This window comes from Pinus tabuliformis, chromosome 2_2 (genome assembly GCF_031772625.1).
Source record: "Pinus tabuliformis cultivar Carrire ecotype Pingquan chromosome 2_2, CPIR1, whole genome shotgun sequence".
NCBI classification, from domain to species: Eukaryota; Viridiplantae; Streptophyta; class Pinopsida; order Pinales; family Pinaceae; genus Pinus; species Pinus tabuliformis.
The window spans coordinates 372,061,978-372,078,295 of record NC_142300.1 but is presented as its reverse complement, the minus strand read 5'-3'; the positions used below and the strand labels follow the sequence as shown (position 1 = coordinate 372,078,295).

The 16,318-nt window shown below is 42.4% G+C and overlaps 1 protein-coding gene across 1 annotated transcript in view; it reads left to right on the top strand.

Annotated features, from left to right (window-relative positions):
• The window catches only part of LOC149192782 (putative exonuclease domain-containing protein At3g15140), a 184,920-nt gene that overhangs the window by 134,068 nt on the left and 34,534 nt on the right, over positions 1–16,318 (top strand). The window contains exon 4 of the mRNA XM_089404714.1: positions 16,126–16,248. Coding sequence (XP_089260840.1) covers positions 16,126–16,248 — 123 coding nt within the window. The remainder of the gene's footprint in view (positions 1–16,125; positions 16,249–16,318) is intronic.

Below are 16,318 nucleotides of genomic sequence, written 5' to 3'. Positions count from 1 at the left end.
TTCTTCATTAAGGAGAAAGTATATGTCAAACACCCAAGTTGGAAAAAGAAGGCCCAAATTGGAATTAGAAGTAACAGGCTGTATAGATTACAACTAGAATCTCCAATGGCACTAATACGCAGCAATGGGGGTAAAAATTTGAATGAACTATGGCACAGGAGGATGGGACACTTACACCATGGGGCTCTGAGAATTCTCGGGAAAACAATATCAGGGGTTCCAGAATTAAGTACCGAACAAGATGATGTATGCAGAGGATGCGCACTAGGCAAGTACGCCAAGGCAACATTTTCCAGAAGCAACAATAGGGCTAAGAGTGTTCTGGGATTGATACACTCAGATATCTGCGGACCCATGTCCACAAAAGCTCTTAGTGGTGCCGAATATTTCATCACCTTCATTGATGACCATTCCAGAAAGACTTGGATCTACTTTCTGAAAACCAAGGATGAGATTTTGGTTGATTCAAAGAGTTCAAGGCTCTAGTTGAGAATCTGATAGGAAAGAAGATAAAGATGTTGCGCTCAGACAATGGTGGAGAATACATCGACAAGGACTTCACTGATTTTTGCGCAAGGGCCAGCATCAGAAGGGAGTGGACGTCCCCTATAATCTGGAGCAGAATGGAGTAGCAGAAAGGAAGAACCATACTATTTTTGAAGCAGCTAGGGCAATGTTGCATGATCAGGATATGCCCAGGTTTCTATGGGCAGAAGCATGCAACACGACAGTGTATATCCTGAACAAAACTCCTCACAGGGCATTAGATAAGATTACTCCGGAAAGTGTCTTCACAAGGAAGAAGCCTGAGGTGAGTCATTTCAAGATATTTTGGAGTTTGGCATACTACCATGTACCCAAAGAGAAGAGGAAGAAATTGGATCAGACTGTAGAGAAAGGATATCTTGTAGGATATAGCAAGAATGCTAAGGCATATAGAATGTATCTTTCGGGGAATAGGAAGATCGTAATTCGATGGGATGTGAAGTTCATGGAGGACAGAGCCTTCAGAAAATCCGAGAAATGCCTTTCGAGGAGAAGTCAAAGGATGATCCTTTGGTTTAGCCACTTCGATTAGCGGAAACTAGCGCTAGTATTTCTCCTAAAGACAAAACTCTAGAGGTGGAGCCTTAGGAAGAGGAGGAGCAGATAGATATACCCACTACCAGTGGTAGAGCGAGCTGGGAACTTCAACAGATACTACAAGATGCAAAGGATTTTGTCGGGGCGCCCAGGAATGAGAAAAGGGAGCGTAGACAGCCAGATAGATACCAAGCCTTGGTGGCTCAGGTTGGAGAACCCTCCAGTTTTCAGGAGGCCGTTCAACATCAAGTATGGGTAGATGCTATGGTGGAGGAATACAGTTCCATAATGGTCAATGATGTCTGGGAAGTGGTACCTAGGCCTCAGGACAGGTCAGTTGTAGGGTCGAGATGGCTCTACAAAGTCAAATACGCTGCAAATGGCAGTGTAGAAAAATACAAAGCCAGGTTTGTGGCTAAGGGGTTTGCTCAGAAGGAAGGGATAGACTAAGAAGAAACCTTCGTCCCAGTAGCTAGGTATACTTCTATTAGATCTGTGATATCCCTTGTAGCTAAGATGGGGTGGGAGATTCACCAGATGGATGTCAAAACGACATTCTTGAACGGGGTGATAGAAGAAGGAGTATAGATTGAACAACCAGAGGGTTTTGAGACACATGAGAAGGAATCTCATGTATGCAGATTGAAGAAAGATCTGTATGGGCTTAAACAGGCACCTAGAGCATGGTACGGTCGAATTGATGGCTACTTGTAGAAGATGGGATTCGTCAAGAGTGACGCAGATCCTAACCTCAACTATCTGGTTGTAGAGAATGAACCTCTAATCCTGGTTTTATATGTGGATGATCTCTTTTTGACAGGATCATCTAGGCTCATCAAAGATTGCAAGGAGAACCTAACCACAAAATTCGACATGAAGGATTTGGGACGGATGCATTATTTTCTGGGGTTGGAAGTTTGGCAGCAGAAGGGTGAAATTTTCCTAGGGCAAGGGAGATATGCTACATAGATTTTGAAAAGGTTTAGAATGTAGGACTGTAGACCTATGGCTACTCCAATGATCACCAACTGGAAGAAGATTGATGCATTCAAAGATAAAGAAGTCGATTTGACCTTGTACAGGCAACTCATAGGGTCCCTGATGTATCTGGTCAATACCAGGGCAAACATTTGTTATGCTGTCAACACCCTGAGTCAGTTCATGGTAGTACCAAAGCGGGCACACTGGGTAGCAACCAAGTATGTTCTTAGATATATACGAGGAACAATCGAGCATGGACTAATGTACACTCAAGGCAATGACATCAGGTTGAGTGGGTTCACTGACACAAATTGGGTTGGAAGTTCAGTAGATCGGAAAAGTACCACTGGGTACCGTTTCAGCATTGGATCAGGAACGACCTCTTGGTGTAGTAGGAAACAAAAATCCATGGCTCTAAGCTCAACTGAAGCTGAATATATGGCAACTAGCACAACTTCGTGCGAAGCCATATGGCTTAGGAAATTGCTTGTGAATCTATTCAGGAGAAAGATGGAAGCGACCAGTATTTTGTGTGATAATCAGGGTTGCATCAAGCTCTCTAAGAATCCAGTCGTTCATGATCGGTTAAAGCACATTGATATCAGGTGTCACTTTATCAGAGATTGTGTCCAACGAGGGGCAATACAGTTGAGGTACACCCCAACTGGAGAACAGGTGGCAAACATTCTCACCAAGGCCCTAGGAAGAACAAAGTTTGTTTACTTCGGGGAGAAGATGGAGATGGTGAAGAATCCGTTTCAGTAGTAGAAGAGGACAGTATAAGGAGTTGTAGTGCAACAGTTAACAGTGACAGTGCTATGGGCAGCATGATGTAACATATTCAGAGGGATCTGTGGTACAAATGTAGCAGTGACAGTTACAGTGTCATGCGCAGCAGTACAGGTTGCAGCAACATAGTGGATGAGGGGCAGTTGGTCGAGCATCAACAATGCAGAGGACCGATGCTATGGATCAGTGTGATGCTTCTATTGGGAAGTATTGCTAGGGCATATTCCTCGCTAAGAGGGAGTGTTGATTTTGGGTATCATCGGATGTGCTCTAGCTCCGAAATTTTGTGGAGGGGCTAAAACACATGAGATCTCCAAGACCTAGAAATCGTTTGGAGAAATTCCATCTTGATGAGTAGTTATTAAAATAATTAATATTTTTAATGGGTTCCTATTCCTAAGTCTAAACTTAGGAAAATAAAAATATTAATGGGTAGTAATAAAGATATGGGTGAGAAGCTTCTAAGAGATGAGGATCAAGTCTATTTTAATCTTAGCCATTGATTAGAGACTTAATCTCGACCGTTGATTCATCAACAAAAAAAGTATAAGAGAAGACTTGAGAGTCATTTGGAAACACACCAGGCAAATACTCAATATCCCGAGGGAAATCGATTCACAAGGAGGAGGAGTTTGATTTCAGAGGAAGAGTTGCAGGGTATTAATAAAGATATGGGTGAGAAGCTTCTAAGAGATGAGGATCAAGTCTATTTTAATCTTAGCCATTGATTAGAGACTTAATCTCGACCATTGATTCATCAACAGGAAAAGTATAAGAGAAGACTTGAGAGTCATTTGGAAACACGCCAAGCAACTACTCAATATCCTGAGGGAAATTGATTCTCAAGGAGGAGGATTTCGATTTCAGAGGGAGAGTTGCAGCGTGGAGGAAGAGGAGGGCATTAGTTGCAGTCAATGACTGAGGAGGAGGTGACTAGGGCATTCGAGAGACAACGTAGAGGGAAGAGCAGGCAGACAACACTATTGGAGACGTAGTCCTCACGCAAAGTGGTGCAGAGTGACATAGAGGTGGGTGAAGGGTCTCCAGGGTGTCAGAACTTCTCCAGGAAGAGGAGAAACTTTGTCTTAGGTGTTTTCTCTTAGAAGTATCTCAGTTTCTCTATGAAATCATTCCCTGTAAAGCGATTGTTGCTGAAGATTAATAAGATTGTCGTCTGCTGCACCGATTTTCTCACATTGGGTTTTCCCGGGGACAATTGTCCAAAAACAATTGTGTTGATGTGATTGATTCTTGTGCTTGTATATCACTGTTATTTTCTCTATGTAATTATGTGATAACTGAAGTAGAACTTATTTTAATGTTTACTGAAGGGTTTTTGTAAATAACTTTTTTTGGGAGATAAGTTGGTGAAATAAATTAGTTACTGCAGTAGAATTTCATATTAGAAATTCTCACATGGTATCAGAGCAGAGATTGGGAAACATGATAGAAGGATCTGCTATGATTCAGGAGCATGATGACGAGGCATCAACTTAGAGGGACTCACACAGGTCTCTAGAAGAGAGCACGAAGAACATGGATCATAATTATTCTATGCTAGGTTCTACTCTGGAAGAAGAAGTCGCTTGCCTAGCAAGCTCTGCCTCCTCTGAGGTTTGGTATATAGATAGTGGAGCTTTCTGGCATTTGACAGGAATACGAGAATGTTTTTCGAATTATCATGAAGAAAAGATGAATTTTCAGATCACCATGGGAAATAAGGCAAAGTGTTCCCCCGTAGGAAGAGGTACTGTAGCCTTTAAAATAGAAGTAGGGGATCGGCTTCGAGCAACCAATGTGTTGCGTGTGCTAGGATTGGGGATGAACTTACTCTCTGTATCTCAGCTTCAAAACAAGGGCTATGAAGTTTTCTTCGTTAAGGAGAAAGTATATGTTTAATACCTTAATAGGCAGCAGTGGGGATAAAGATTTGAATGAGCTATGGGACAAGAGGATGGGACACTTACACCATGGGGCTCTAAGAATTCTAGGGAAAACAATATCAAGAGTTCCAGAATTAAATACCGAACGAGATGATGTATGCAGAGGATGCGCACTAGGCAAGTACGCTAAGGCAACATTTTCCAGAAGAAACTGTTGAAGTTTCTAGTTTACTTGGTTTAGAAACCCTTCATGCACTTTTTTTGATTTATTCCTACAGACTTGTTATTTTTCTTTAACAAGTTATTAACAAAGTAAATACTGAAAATAAACACCAGTGCATGCTCAACATATTACAGATCAACAACTAAAAGAAACAAGAACAAACACACCACATGACACCATTATTTTTGGACCAATGTCCCTGGAAAAACCCAATGCAGGAAAACCGGTGCAGCTATCTGAGGGTTTTCTTATTAAGCAATATCAGAGTACAATTTGGGTGCCGAAACTAGCCTACCCAACAGAGAATTTCCTTGGCAGTAATAACTCTGTTTCTAACAAATCTCCTGGCTAAAACCCCAGATAATCCTTCCGGCAGCTACTCAGCACAAATCTGCCCCAGAAACCCTAGCGTCTGTCGAATTTGGATTGCGTTAGCCTCTCCTAGCCCAGCGTTGGCCCTGCGTTAGCCTATCTTGGCCTGCGTCAGCCCAAGGAGGCCCTGCGTCAGCTCTCTGAGCCTCTGTGTCAGCTACGCTGGCCTCTCTAGTGCTTTGCGCATCACTTAGCTGCTTCTGTGTGGCCCTGCGTGAGCACTGGCTGCTTCTGCATCACTCTCTTTGGCTGCGCTTCTGCTCTCTCGGCACTATCTCTGCCTCTCTATCTCTTTGTACTCAATGCCCCTCAGCTACTCTTTGATCACTGATTCTATCTCTCTTAGAAAACCCCGCTCTAGAGAATAGAATCACTGATCACTCTGGTGTCTTCTCCAAGTGACCCTCAAGCCTCATCTTATACTTTTCTTGTTGACATATCAACGACCGAGATTAAGTCCTTAATCAACGGCTAAGATTAGATCTGGCTTGATCCATGTCTTTTGGACTACTCTAACACAGATTCATATTAATACACATTAATATTTTATTTTCCCTAAGTTTAGACTTAGGGACTCCATTAAAAATATTAATTATTTTAATATCTCCTGATCTGTTTAGAATCTGTCCAAACCCTTTATGGGTATTGGAGATCTCATGTGCCCCAACCTTTCCACCAAATTTTGTGGCTAGAGCACATCCGATGCTACCCCAAATCAACACTCCCTCTTAGTGAGGATTGTGCTCTAGCAATACTCCTCACTGAGTACTACTCTGATCATCCGACATCGGTACCTGTGCTGATGCTAGGCCTTCCTGCCCAACATCCTCTGTACTGCTGCCTCCTGTACTATTACCCATGGTTTTGCCACTGCCACTGTTGCATCTGTACGACAGCTCCCTCTGCATCTGTGCTGCTATTGGTCCTTTCTCCCAGCACTGCATCCGCACTGCACCTCCTCTCATCATGTTGCGTTGTGTTGCTCACTGCTACACTGCAACTCAGTTACTGAGAAGTAAGTAATTGATCTCCCAACTGACCTCCCTGTTGGGCTAGAGACACCCGCGGATGCTGAAGCTCCCTCTGCTGCTGACAAGTGCTCCCTCTCTGATCTCTATGTTGTTGCAACAACTCTCTTGCATCTCGCACTATTGCACACCTCTCTATGTCGTCTTGCACTGGTGCAACACTCTTGTGCCTCTCGCACTACTGCAGCCTGCTAGCCTCGCACTGTCTTGGGACTCCTGCACTGTAGCTCTCTCTGTCGCCCCATCCGCATTTGTCTCTACCCACCCAGCCAGTCCTGCTACTCCTGGTCGGGGATCCCGTAGCAAGGTCTAATCCAAGACGCTGGGTACCTCAAGGATCCTAACCCTCATCGCCTGTAGTCCGCCTGACTACAGCTCGATGTCTCCCCACTTCCGCTCAAGTGGCATGTGCCCACTCATGGCACAATCATCGTCTGTCAAAACCTCCTTCTTTGCCTATGCTGGCGCTACCTTAGTCTCGGAAGACTCTCCCTTACTTTTCTTCCTTGGACACTGGGTCGCATAATGACCCAGCTCCCCTCAGTGGAAGCACTTGATCTTGGAGAGATCTTTCTTCTTCCGCTTCTCCTGCTTTCCCTCAGATGCTAGGGCCGCATCCTCCTCCTCCTGCTTGACCTTGATCCCTTTGTTGTTGCTACCTGTCTTCGATTTCCATCTGATCTCTTCCTGGCGAAGAGCTGCCCACATCTCGTCCCAAGGTGGGAGAGTCCCTCTGCTCAGGATACTTTGGACAAATACTTCTCAATCTTTTGAGACAACATTCAGGGTTGTCCTCACCATAAGCTCCTGATCTGGTGTCACTCCTATAGCAGTCAACTGGTCTCGGATCTCATTTAGTGCTCCAAGGAAGGTGTCAATCGATTGACCCTTCTTCATCTGATACGACCTCCTCTGATTCTCGAGCAACATTCTTCTCTGCACAGAAGTATGTTGGTACAACTTCTTGAAAGCCTCCCACATGTCAAATGTCGTTTCCTTCTTGGCTATATGTGGTATCACATGATCCTTGACCCTGTCAAGGATAATGCACTTGGCCCTCGCCATCGCCTCTTCATACTTGTTGTTATCATTGGGGTCGACTGGGATAGCTATAACCTTCAAGGCGAAGTTTTTGACACGATTTCTGTCAAGCACTTTTAAGATTTTGGCCTTCCAGACTGCGAAGTTCGATGCTTCGTCCAGTCTGTCCTGGTCTCTTACCCCATGTAGTGCCATGACGCTCCTCTACTTCCCTCCTAGAAGTTCTCTGTTCGACTCCTCTGAGTCTCTACTTCTCGTCTGGGAGTTCTCTTCTGGACTCCCTCTGAGTCCCGATTTCCCTCCTAGAAATCCTTCTGCCGCTTGTTGAGATGCCCCCTACTCTGATCGTCTTATGCAACTGCATTGCTGATCCAAGTTCCTCGGCTAGAAACCCTCAGTAACAACTCCTTTGGCCCTGCTCTATCAGGTACTGTTCTGACTACATTACCTCACCAGCTCCACTCTGCAATATTTCTGCAGCCTTCTAGACTCCAACAACTACCTCTATGTGAACTGTGTCAACCCCTCTCTGCGTCACGCTGGCTCTGCGTCACCCCATATGGGTCTGCATTAGCCCTGGGATGCCCTACGTCAGCCCTCTGGCCCTCTGTGCCAGCGACGCTGGCCTCTTTGAGGCTCTGCGCAGCTCCCAGCTTCTTCTGCGTGGCTCTGGCTGGCTCTGCGTCACACTTCTTGGCTTCTGCGCTGCTAGAAACAACTTCTGTCACCTCGGGACAGCTGTTTTCTGCTACTATTGCTCCGCTCGGCTGATGTCTTTTAGTCCTCCCATGATCTGCAGTCATGCTCTAATACCATGTTGAAATTTCTAAGTTTACTTAGTTTAGAAACCCTTCATGCACTTTTTCTGATTTATTCCTACCTACTTGTTATTTTTCTTTAACAAGTTATTTACAAAGTAAATACTGAAAATAAACACCAGTGCATGCTCAACATATTACAGATCAACAACTAAAAGAAACAAGAACAAACACACCACATGACACCATTATTTTTGGACCAATGTCCTTGGAAAAACCCAATACGGGAAAACTGGTGCAGCTATCTGAGGGTTTTCTTATTAAGCAATATCAGAGTACAATTTGGGTGCCGAAACTGGCCTACCCAACAGAGAATTTCCTTGGCAGTAATAACTCTCTGTTTCTGACAAATCTCTTGGCTGAAACCCCGGATAATCTTTCTGGCAGCTACTCAGCACAAATCTGCCCCAGAAACCCCAGCGTCTGCCCAATCTGGACTGCGTCGGCCTCTCCTAGCCCAGCGCTAGCCCTGCGTCAGCCTATCTTGGCTTGCGTCAGCCCCAGGAAGCCCTGCGTCAGCTACGCTGGCCTCTCTGGTGCTCTGCGCATCACTTAGCTGCTTCTGCGTGGCCCTGCATGAGCATTGGTTGCTCCTGCGTCACTCTCTCTGGCTACTCTGCTGCTCTCTCGGCACTATCTCTGCCTCTCTGTCTCTCTGTACTCAATGCCCCTTAGCTGCTCTCTGATCACTGATTCTATCTCTCTTAGCAAACCCCGCTCTAGAGAATAGAATGACTGATCACTCTTGTGTCTTCTCCAAGTGACCCTTAAGCCTCCTCTTATACTTTTCCTGTTGACATATCAACGGCCGAGATTAAGTCCCTAATCAACAGCTAAGATTAGATTTGGCTTGATCCATGTCTTTTGGACCACTCTAACATAGATTCATATTAATACACATTAATATTTATTTTCCCTAAGTTTAGACTTAGGGACTCCATTAAAAATATTAATTATTCTAATATCTCCTGATCTGTTTAGAATCTGCCCAAACCCTTTTTGGGTATTGGAGATCTCATGTGCCTCAACCTCTCCTCTCCACCAAATTTCTTGGCTAGAGCACATCCGATGCTACCCCAAATCAACAGCAACAATAGGGCTAAGAGTGTTTTGGGATTGATACACTCAGATATTTGCGGACCCATGTCCACAAAAGCTCTTAGTGGTGCCGAATATTTCGTCACCTTCATTGATGACCATTCCAGAAAGACTTGGATCTACTTTTTGAAAAACAAGGATGAGGTTTTTGGTTGATTCAAAGAGTTCAAGGCTCTAGTTGAGAATCTGACAGGAAAGAAGATAAAGATATTGCGCTCAGACAATGGTGGAGAATACATCGACAATGGTGGAGAATACTTGTAGAAGATGGGATTCATTAAGAGTGACTCAGATCCTAACCTCTACTATCTGGTTGTAGAGAATGAACCTCTAATCCTAGTTTTATATGTGGATGGTCTCTTTTTGACAGGATCATCCAGGCTCATAAAAGATTGCAAGGAGAACCTAGCCACAGAATTCGACATGAAGGATTTGGGACGGATGCATTATTTCTTGGGGTTGGAAGTTTGGCAGCAAAAGGGTGCAATTTTCCTAGGGCAAGGGAGATACGCTACAAAGATTTTGGAAGGGTTCAGAATGAAAGACTGTAGACCTATGGCTACTCCAATGATCACCAACTGGAAGAAGATTGATGCATCCAAAGATAAAGAAGTCGATCCGACCTTGTATAGGCAACTCATAGGGTCCCTGATGTATCTGGTGAATACCAGGCCAGACATTTGCCATGCTGTCAACACCCTCAGTTAGTGCATGGTAGAACCAAAGAGGGCACACTAGGCAGCAACCAAGCATGTTCTCAGATATATATGAGGAACAGTTGAGCATGGACTAATGTACACCCAAGGCAATGACATCAGGTTGAGTGGGTCCAATGATGCAGATTGGGTTGGAAGTTCAGTAGATCGGAAAAGTACCACTAAGTACTGTTTCAACATTGGATTAGGAATGACCTCCTGGTGTAGTAGGAAACAAAAATCCGTGGTTCTGAGTTCAGGTGAAGCTGAATATATGGCAATTAGCACAGCTTCGTGCGAAGCCATATGGCTTAGGAAATTGCTTGTGAATCTATTCAGGAGAAAGGTGGAAGCGACCAGTATTTTGTGTGATAATCAGAGTTGCATCAAGCTCTCTGAGAATCCATTCTTTCATGATCGGTCGAAGCACATTGATATTAGGTGTCACTTTATCAGATACTGTGTCCAACGAGGGGCAGTACAGTGGATGTACACCCCAACAGGAGAATAGGTTGCAGGCATTCTCACCAAGGCCCTAGAAAGAACAAAGTTTAGGGAGAAGATGTGGATGGTGAAGAATCCGTTTCAGTAGTAGAAGCGAATAGCATAAGGAGTTGCAGTGCAATAGTTAACAGTGAGTGCTATGGGCAGCATGATGTAGCATATTTAGAGGGAGCTATGGTACAAATGTAGCAGTGACATTTACAATGTCATGGGCAGCAGTACAGGTTGCAGCATTGCAGTGGATGAGGGGCAGTTGACTGAGCATCAACAATGCAGAGGACTGATGTTGTGGATCAGTGTGATGCTTCTGTTGGGAAGTATTGCTAGGGCACATTCCTCGCTAAGAGGGAGTGTTGATTTTGGGTAGCATCGGATGTGCTCTAGCTCCGAAATTTTGTGGAGGGGCTAGAACACATGAGATCTCCAAGACCTAGAAATCGTTTGGAGAAATTCCACCCAGATGAGGAGTTATTAAAATAATTAATATTTTTAATGGGTTCCTAAGTCTAAACTTAGGAAAATAAAAATATTAATGGGTATTAATAAAGATATGGGTGAGAAGCTTCTAAGAGACGAGGATCAAGTCTATTTTAATCTTAGCCGTTGATTAGAGACTTAATCTTGGCCATTGATTCATCAATAGGAAAACTATAAGAGAAGACTTGAGAGTCATTTTGAAACACACTGGGCAAATACTCAGTGTCCTGAGGGAAATCGATTCTCAAGGAGAAGGAGTTTGATTTCAGAGGGAGAGTTGCAAGGTGTAGGAAGAGGAGGGCATTAATAACAGTCAATGACTGAGGAGGAGGTGATGCAGGGCATTCGAGAGACAACGTAGAGGGAAGAGCAGGCAAACAACACCATTGGAGATGCAGTCCTCACACAGGTTGACGCAGAAGTGATGCAGAGGTGGGTGAAGGGTCTCCAAGGTGTCAAAACTTTTCCAGGAAGAGGAGGAACTTTGTCTCAGGTGTTTTCTCTCAGAAGTATCTCAGTTTCTCTGTGGAATCATTCCTTGTAAAGCAATTGTTGCTGAAGATTAATAAAACCCTCATGTGTTGCACTGGTTTTCCCACATTGGGTTTTTCCGGGGACAATTGTCCAAAAACAACTGTGTTGATGTGATTTATTTTTGTGCTTGTATATCACTGTTATTTTCTCCATGTAATTATGTGATAACTGAAGTAGAATTTATTTTAATGTTTACTGAAGGGTTTTCGTAAATAACTTATTGTGAGAGATAAGTAGGTGAAGTAAATCAATTACTGCAGTAGAATTTTGTATTAGAAATCTCACATTTTGTGCTAAATTTTAGTGGTGTAACCTGTCTGAAATTAGGCCGCAATTTTGTGCATTTTGGGTAAGAGGGCCAAGCTCGTCACTTCGGAATTGAAGAGGCCCAAAAGGCCTAACATTGGGCTAGAAACAACCCTAGAAGCCATTGTATGGAAGGAGCTTGTAGGCAGAGGAGGACCACAACTTGAGGAAGGTTTTTGGGAACATAAAGGAAGGGCTAACGTGCACTGTTGGAAGCACTAACCAAGCCGAGAACTTACAACAGTGTGCATAGGCCCAAAATGTATGAAAATGTATGTTTAATGGTGTTTTCAAGTTGATTTTGTTGCTAGTGGATGAGAGTCGTAGTTTGGACAATCAGATTGGGCATCTTATGGATTGTTTGGAGGGAAGCAGCAAGGTGTCTTGTGTGCCCTAAATGTAGACTTGTGAAGGACTATTAGGTCTACTAGGAGTGGCAGAAGTTTGAAGGCCAGGGGTTGTTCTTTGAAGGGATAAAAGGGCAACCAAGGGAGCAGTTTGCATAGTCCTAAGTTGACTGTTGGAGAAGGACTTTTGACAGTAATAGAGGGAGACCTCCATGCCCTAAGTCCGTCTTTGTATAGCAACAAAGGAAGGAAGTAGTGGGAAGAAGTCCCAAAGTGTTGTGTTTTTGAAGGACCAAGGAGCAACAAGTTGGCAACTTAGGAGCTTCTCACAAACGGAGTTGTGAACAACTCACAAAAGTCCCTATGTGTTGACTCATTGATGGACTAATGATCAGCTAGAGGGCAAACATTTGATGAGCCGTGTTCAGTGACCTAAAGGAACAAAATTTATTGATAGAGGCAGATTCGTGTTGTTGCAGATTGGGAGTAGAAGGATCAATAAATGTGTTCAGGATACATGGATGAAGTGGAACTGTGAAGTGTAGTACATCAGCTAGTAGGTCATTTGATATCTTGTTCAGGGTAGATTGTTGGTCATAGTTGTTGACACCAAACCCTAGTTTGTATTCTTGTATCAATGATTGGATTGCGGTCATGATCCCTGGTACAAGAGCCCTAGATAGTTGTTTTATAGATTGATAATATGACGAAGTTGGGTTGTTGAAAAATTGTAAAAAGTTGTCTATCTGTGCAGTAGTTGATTTGTTGTTGTATTTATTCTGCTGTGCAAAGTAGTTTTTTGTGGCATTTGAGTTAGTTGAGTAAGATATTCTAAGACCCTAACCTAGATTCTCTAGTGCCATGGAAAAACAACATAGACTCCACCCTTGCAAGGATCTAGGCATTGGCCGTCCTTGTGGATAATCAATTTAATTTTTAATCCATTAATTTCTCCTCTCCTTTGTCCTAATTTAATCCCTTTAAGGCCAAGCGACCAAGCAAGGGATTGGTGTGAATTTCTAGGGAGGAGGAATTTTCGAATTTGGAGAATCTAAATGCCAAGAGAAGATTGGTTGCCATAAAATCCCTTTTTTGTAGGATTCACTTCAATCTCCTGCATAAATTTCTTTGCCCTAGTTACTAGGCCTAAGATAACCTTAGTTTGGGTTTAGCTTCAGCTTGGGCACTTTTTGAGGGTTTCATGTACCTTTTTCTTGTGAATATTAGTGTTGGAAGCCCTTTATCCTTCGCCATGACCTTTGGCCATCCCAACACTCAACCCACTAACTAAGCCCAAGGTCTTCTGCCTCATCTAATAAGTCTTTGTCAAGAAAGCAAATTGCCTCCAATTGGAGCCTCGAGCCTAAATTGTGCCTTTCTTGTAGAGAACCTCATTGTGTCACCTTGTACCCTAACCTTAGAATATCCATTAGGTGACCTCCTCACATACTGAGACTCCTTTCATTGGTGAAACTCCATAAAAAGAAGGGGGTTTTGGCTTGTGATGACAGTGGGTCATCACCCCATTGTTATCACTTGGTCTAGTTTTAGTCTTGTAGGGTGCAGCTCTCCAAGGCCTACTAGATTTTGTGGCAGCAGCGCCAGTGGTGATGCAAGTGGAACTGCAAGTGCAACTTGCAAGTACTAGTAGAGTTGCCTCTTCTGCTGAACAAACATCCTGTTCAATTTTTGCTGATAAGGATGAGGATTTTTATGATTAATGGCATGTTAATGTAGCCAGTGATTGCCTTTAGCTGATGTTTTATTTCAGTTTTAGCACATATAGCCTCATCTATGAAGGCCAGTTTTGGATTTTTGCATCATGTAATGATCTATGAGAGTTAATGTAGACTTGGTTTTCCTTCTAAAACATCATTTATGTGTCTCATTCTTTCTTTTCTTCTTTTCTTGCAAATTAATGTCTTATTAACTCATATATATATATGTGTGTGTGTGTGTGTGTGTGATGTTTCCATTTTACAAGGGTTGCATTTCGACCTGTACCCATTTCGGAAACTTCTAGACATTTTGACATTTCGTGCAACTTAGTATTAAAGTACTTGCCAATGGATGACACACCATCCTTCAAGAAGGAATGTTGGATGGGAGAGAAATCTGACCGGAGAAAGATGTGGAGATACCTGGCATAATGTTATGTGCTGATCATATAGGGCTGCTAGCTGGCTGGCCGGCTGTCCAAAGAGGAGAAAAATTTTCTCCTGTGGGTGGTTACCCACTTTCTGGTGGGTAACAGGGAGCATTTTGGATAGCACACTTCTGACCCTAAGCAAAACACTTCCTAGAGGTTTTGGAATGTTATTTAACTGTTACCATTATAAAAGTGAAATATAAGTTATAAGGTTATAAATATCAACAGTAATTTGAGTTTTCAAAATTAAAAGTTTAACTGGGATCCAATTTCTGGATGTTTTTTAATGGATTCAGACCCATGGTACCTCACAAAGAGAAAGTAAAGATTGACATTTCAACATTTTATCATTTTGTGAATTGAGGCAGTGCAACCCTTTCTCTCCTAGACCCCCGAAGTGGGCAAGTTAGGATTATGAGATCAAAATTTAGGATTTGAACTCCTGTTAAGAAGAAAATGCTTGGGGAACATTTGAATGATACAATAGCAATGAACTTAGCTGTTTCATAAATACTTGGGGTTCAGTTTGACTGGTGCATTATGTGTTGGCTACTCCACAATGTACGTCAAATTTCCTAGTACAAAACAATATGCCTTAAAAAAACTTGAACAAAGGAGGTAAAACTTAGTGAGTAATAGAAGTCAAGTATCCTTGAAAGGGAAAAAATTATTTCGATATTTCTGCATAAGTAGGACATCCATAGTTGTGTGGAGAATTTACCAGAGTGTTTATCACAATGCACCTAGTATTAAATCATGGGAAATTAAAGAAGTGCCTTGTGGCAAGAAAACAACCAGGTAGATAGTAGAATTATAATGATGAATTGTTGTCTTTTTTCATTTCTTAACTTGTCATGTGCTTGTCATAGACTTTAGTGTTTTTAGTTCTACGATGCATTTTATACATTTGGTAACATGGTCTTCATTGTAAACAATCTATAAGAGTTTAGTGCATATTATAACACTCTGTCATATGTCCAATGGCCTATTTCATTTCATGGTCGATGTTATCTGTTATATTTTGATGATAGATGTTAACAGTGATTTTTTGAAACTTTTGGACTGATAGTTCATTGAATGGTGTTGTGTACTAAATGGATCCTCCTCTAATGATTAATCTACTCTGGTTTACAGTTTAGCTTCTTCAAAATGAAGTAATCATATATAAGTAGCACAAATAAAATTTTCTGCAACTAAATTGCTATTCTGCATCTTTTTTCTGAATATATGTGCATTAAAATATATAAAAATTACATGGTTCATATAACACCCACTTGGGATGCTTGACTCCCAGTGTTTTCTGGGAATTGGCTCTCTACCGTTTCCACTTCTTCCCACTCCCAACACAAATCCTACATTACTCTTGGTGATGTAACTTCAACCATAGTCAATCATCATTACTCAGTCAGAGGCTAATGGTTTATAATCTTTTCATATTCTAGTTAGCCACTCATAAGAAAGTTTTCATGTATTATGATTTGTAATTTAAAGAGATAATGCCATTAGTAGAAGTTTGGTTATTTCCCTATTCATGTCACTCTGTGCAAAATGTACATATTCTTTTTTCCAAGGAAACCTCACAGGGAAACCTGAAACTAGTCAAATGGGATACCTGCTAGTATGAAACTAGTCAAATGGGCAGCAACGTTGGCAACAATCAATTGAGCTAACCCCTTGTTCTTTGTGCAGTATGTACATATTTTGCTTTTCTCTGCATTAACTGATTACATAGTACATTTCCTTAATGTCTTTTTGATTCTTTCTTATTTGATAATAAGGCAATTTGTTATTTGACAGGGTGTGGCATGATACGTCTATCCCATTTGCAGAAATGCTCCAGCAGTTTGAAAATTGGTTGAGACATCATCAGTTGTGGGAAAAAGGGGCCTTGACCCTTCACCATGCAGCATTTGTCACCTGGTCAGCTGCACCATCTATTATTTAAATTTTGAACTCTAGATTCTGTCACATACTCTGCTTATTGTTTAAT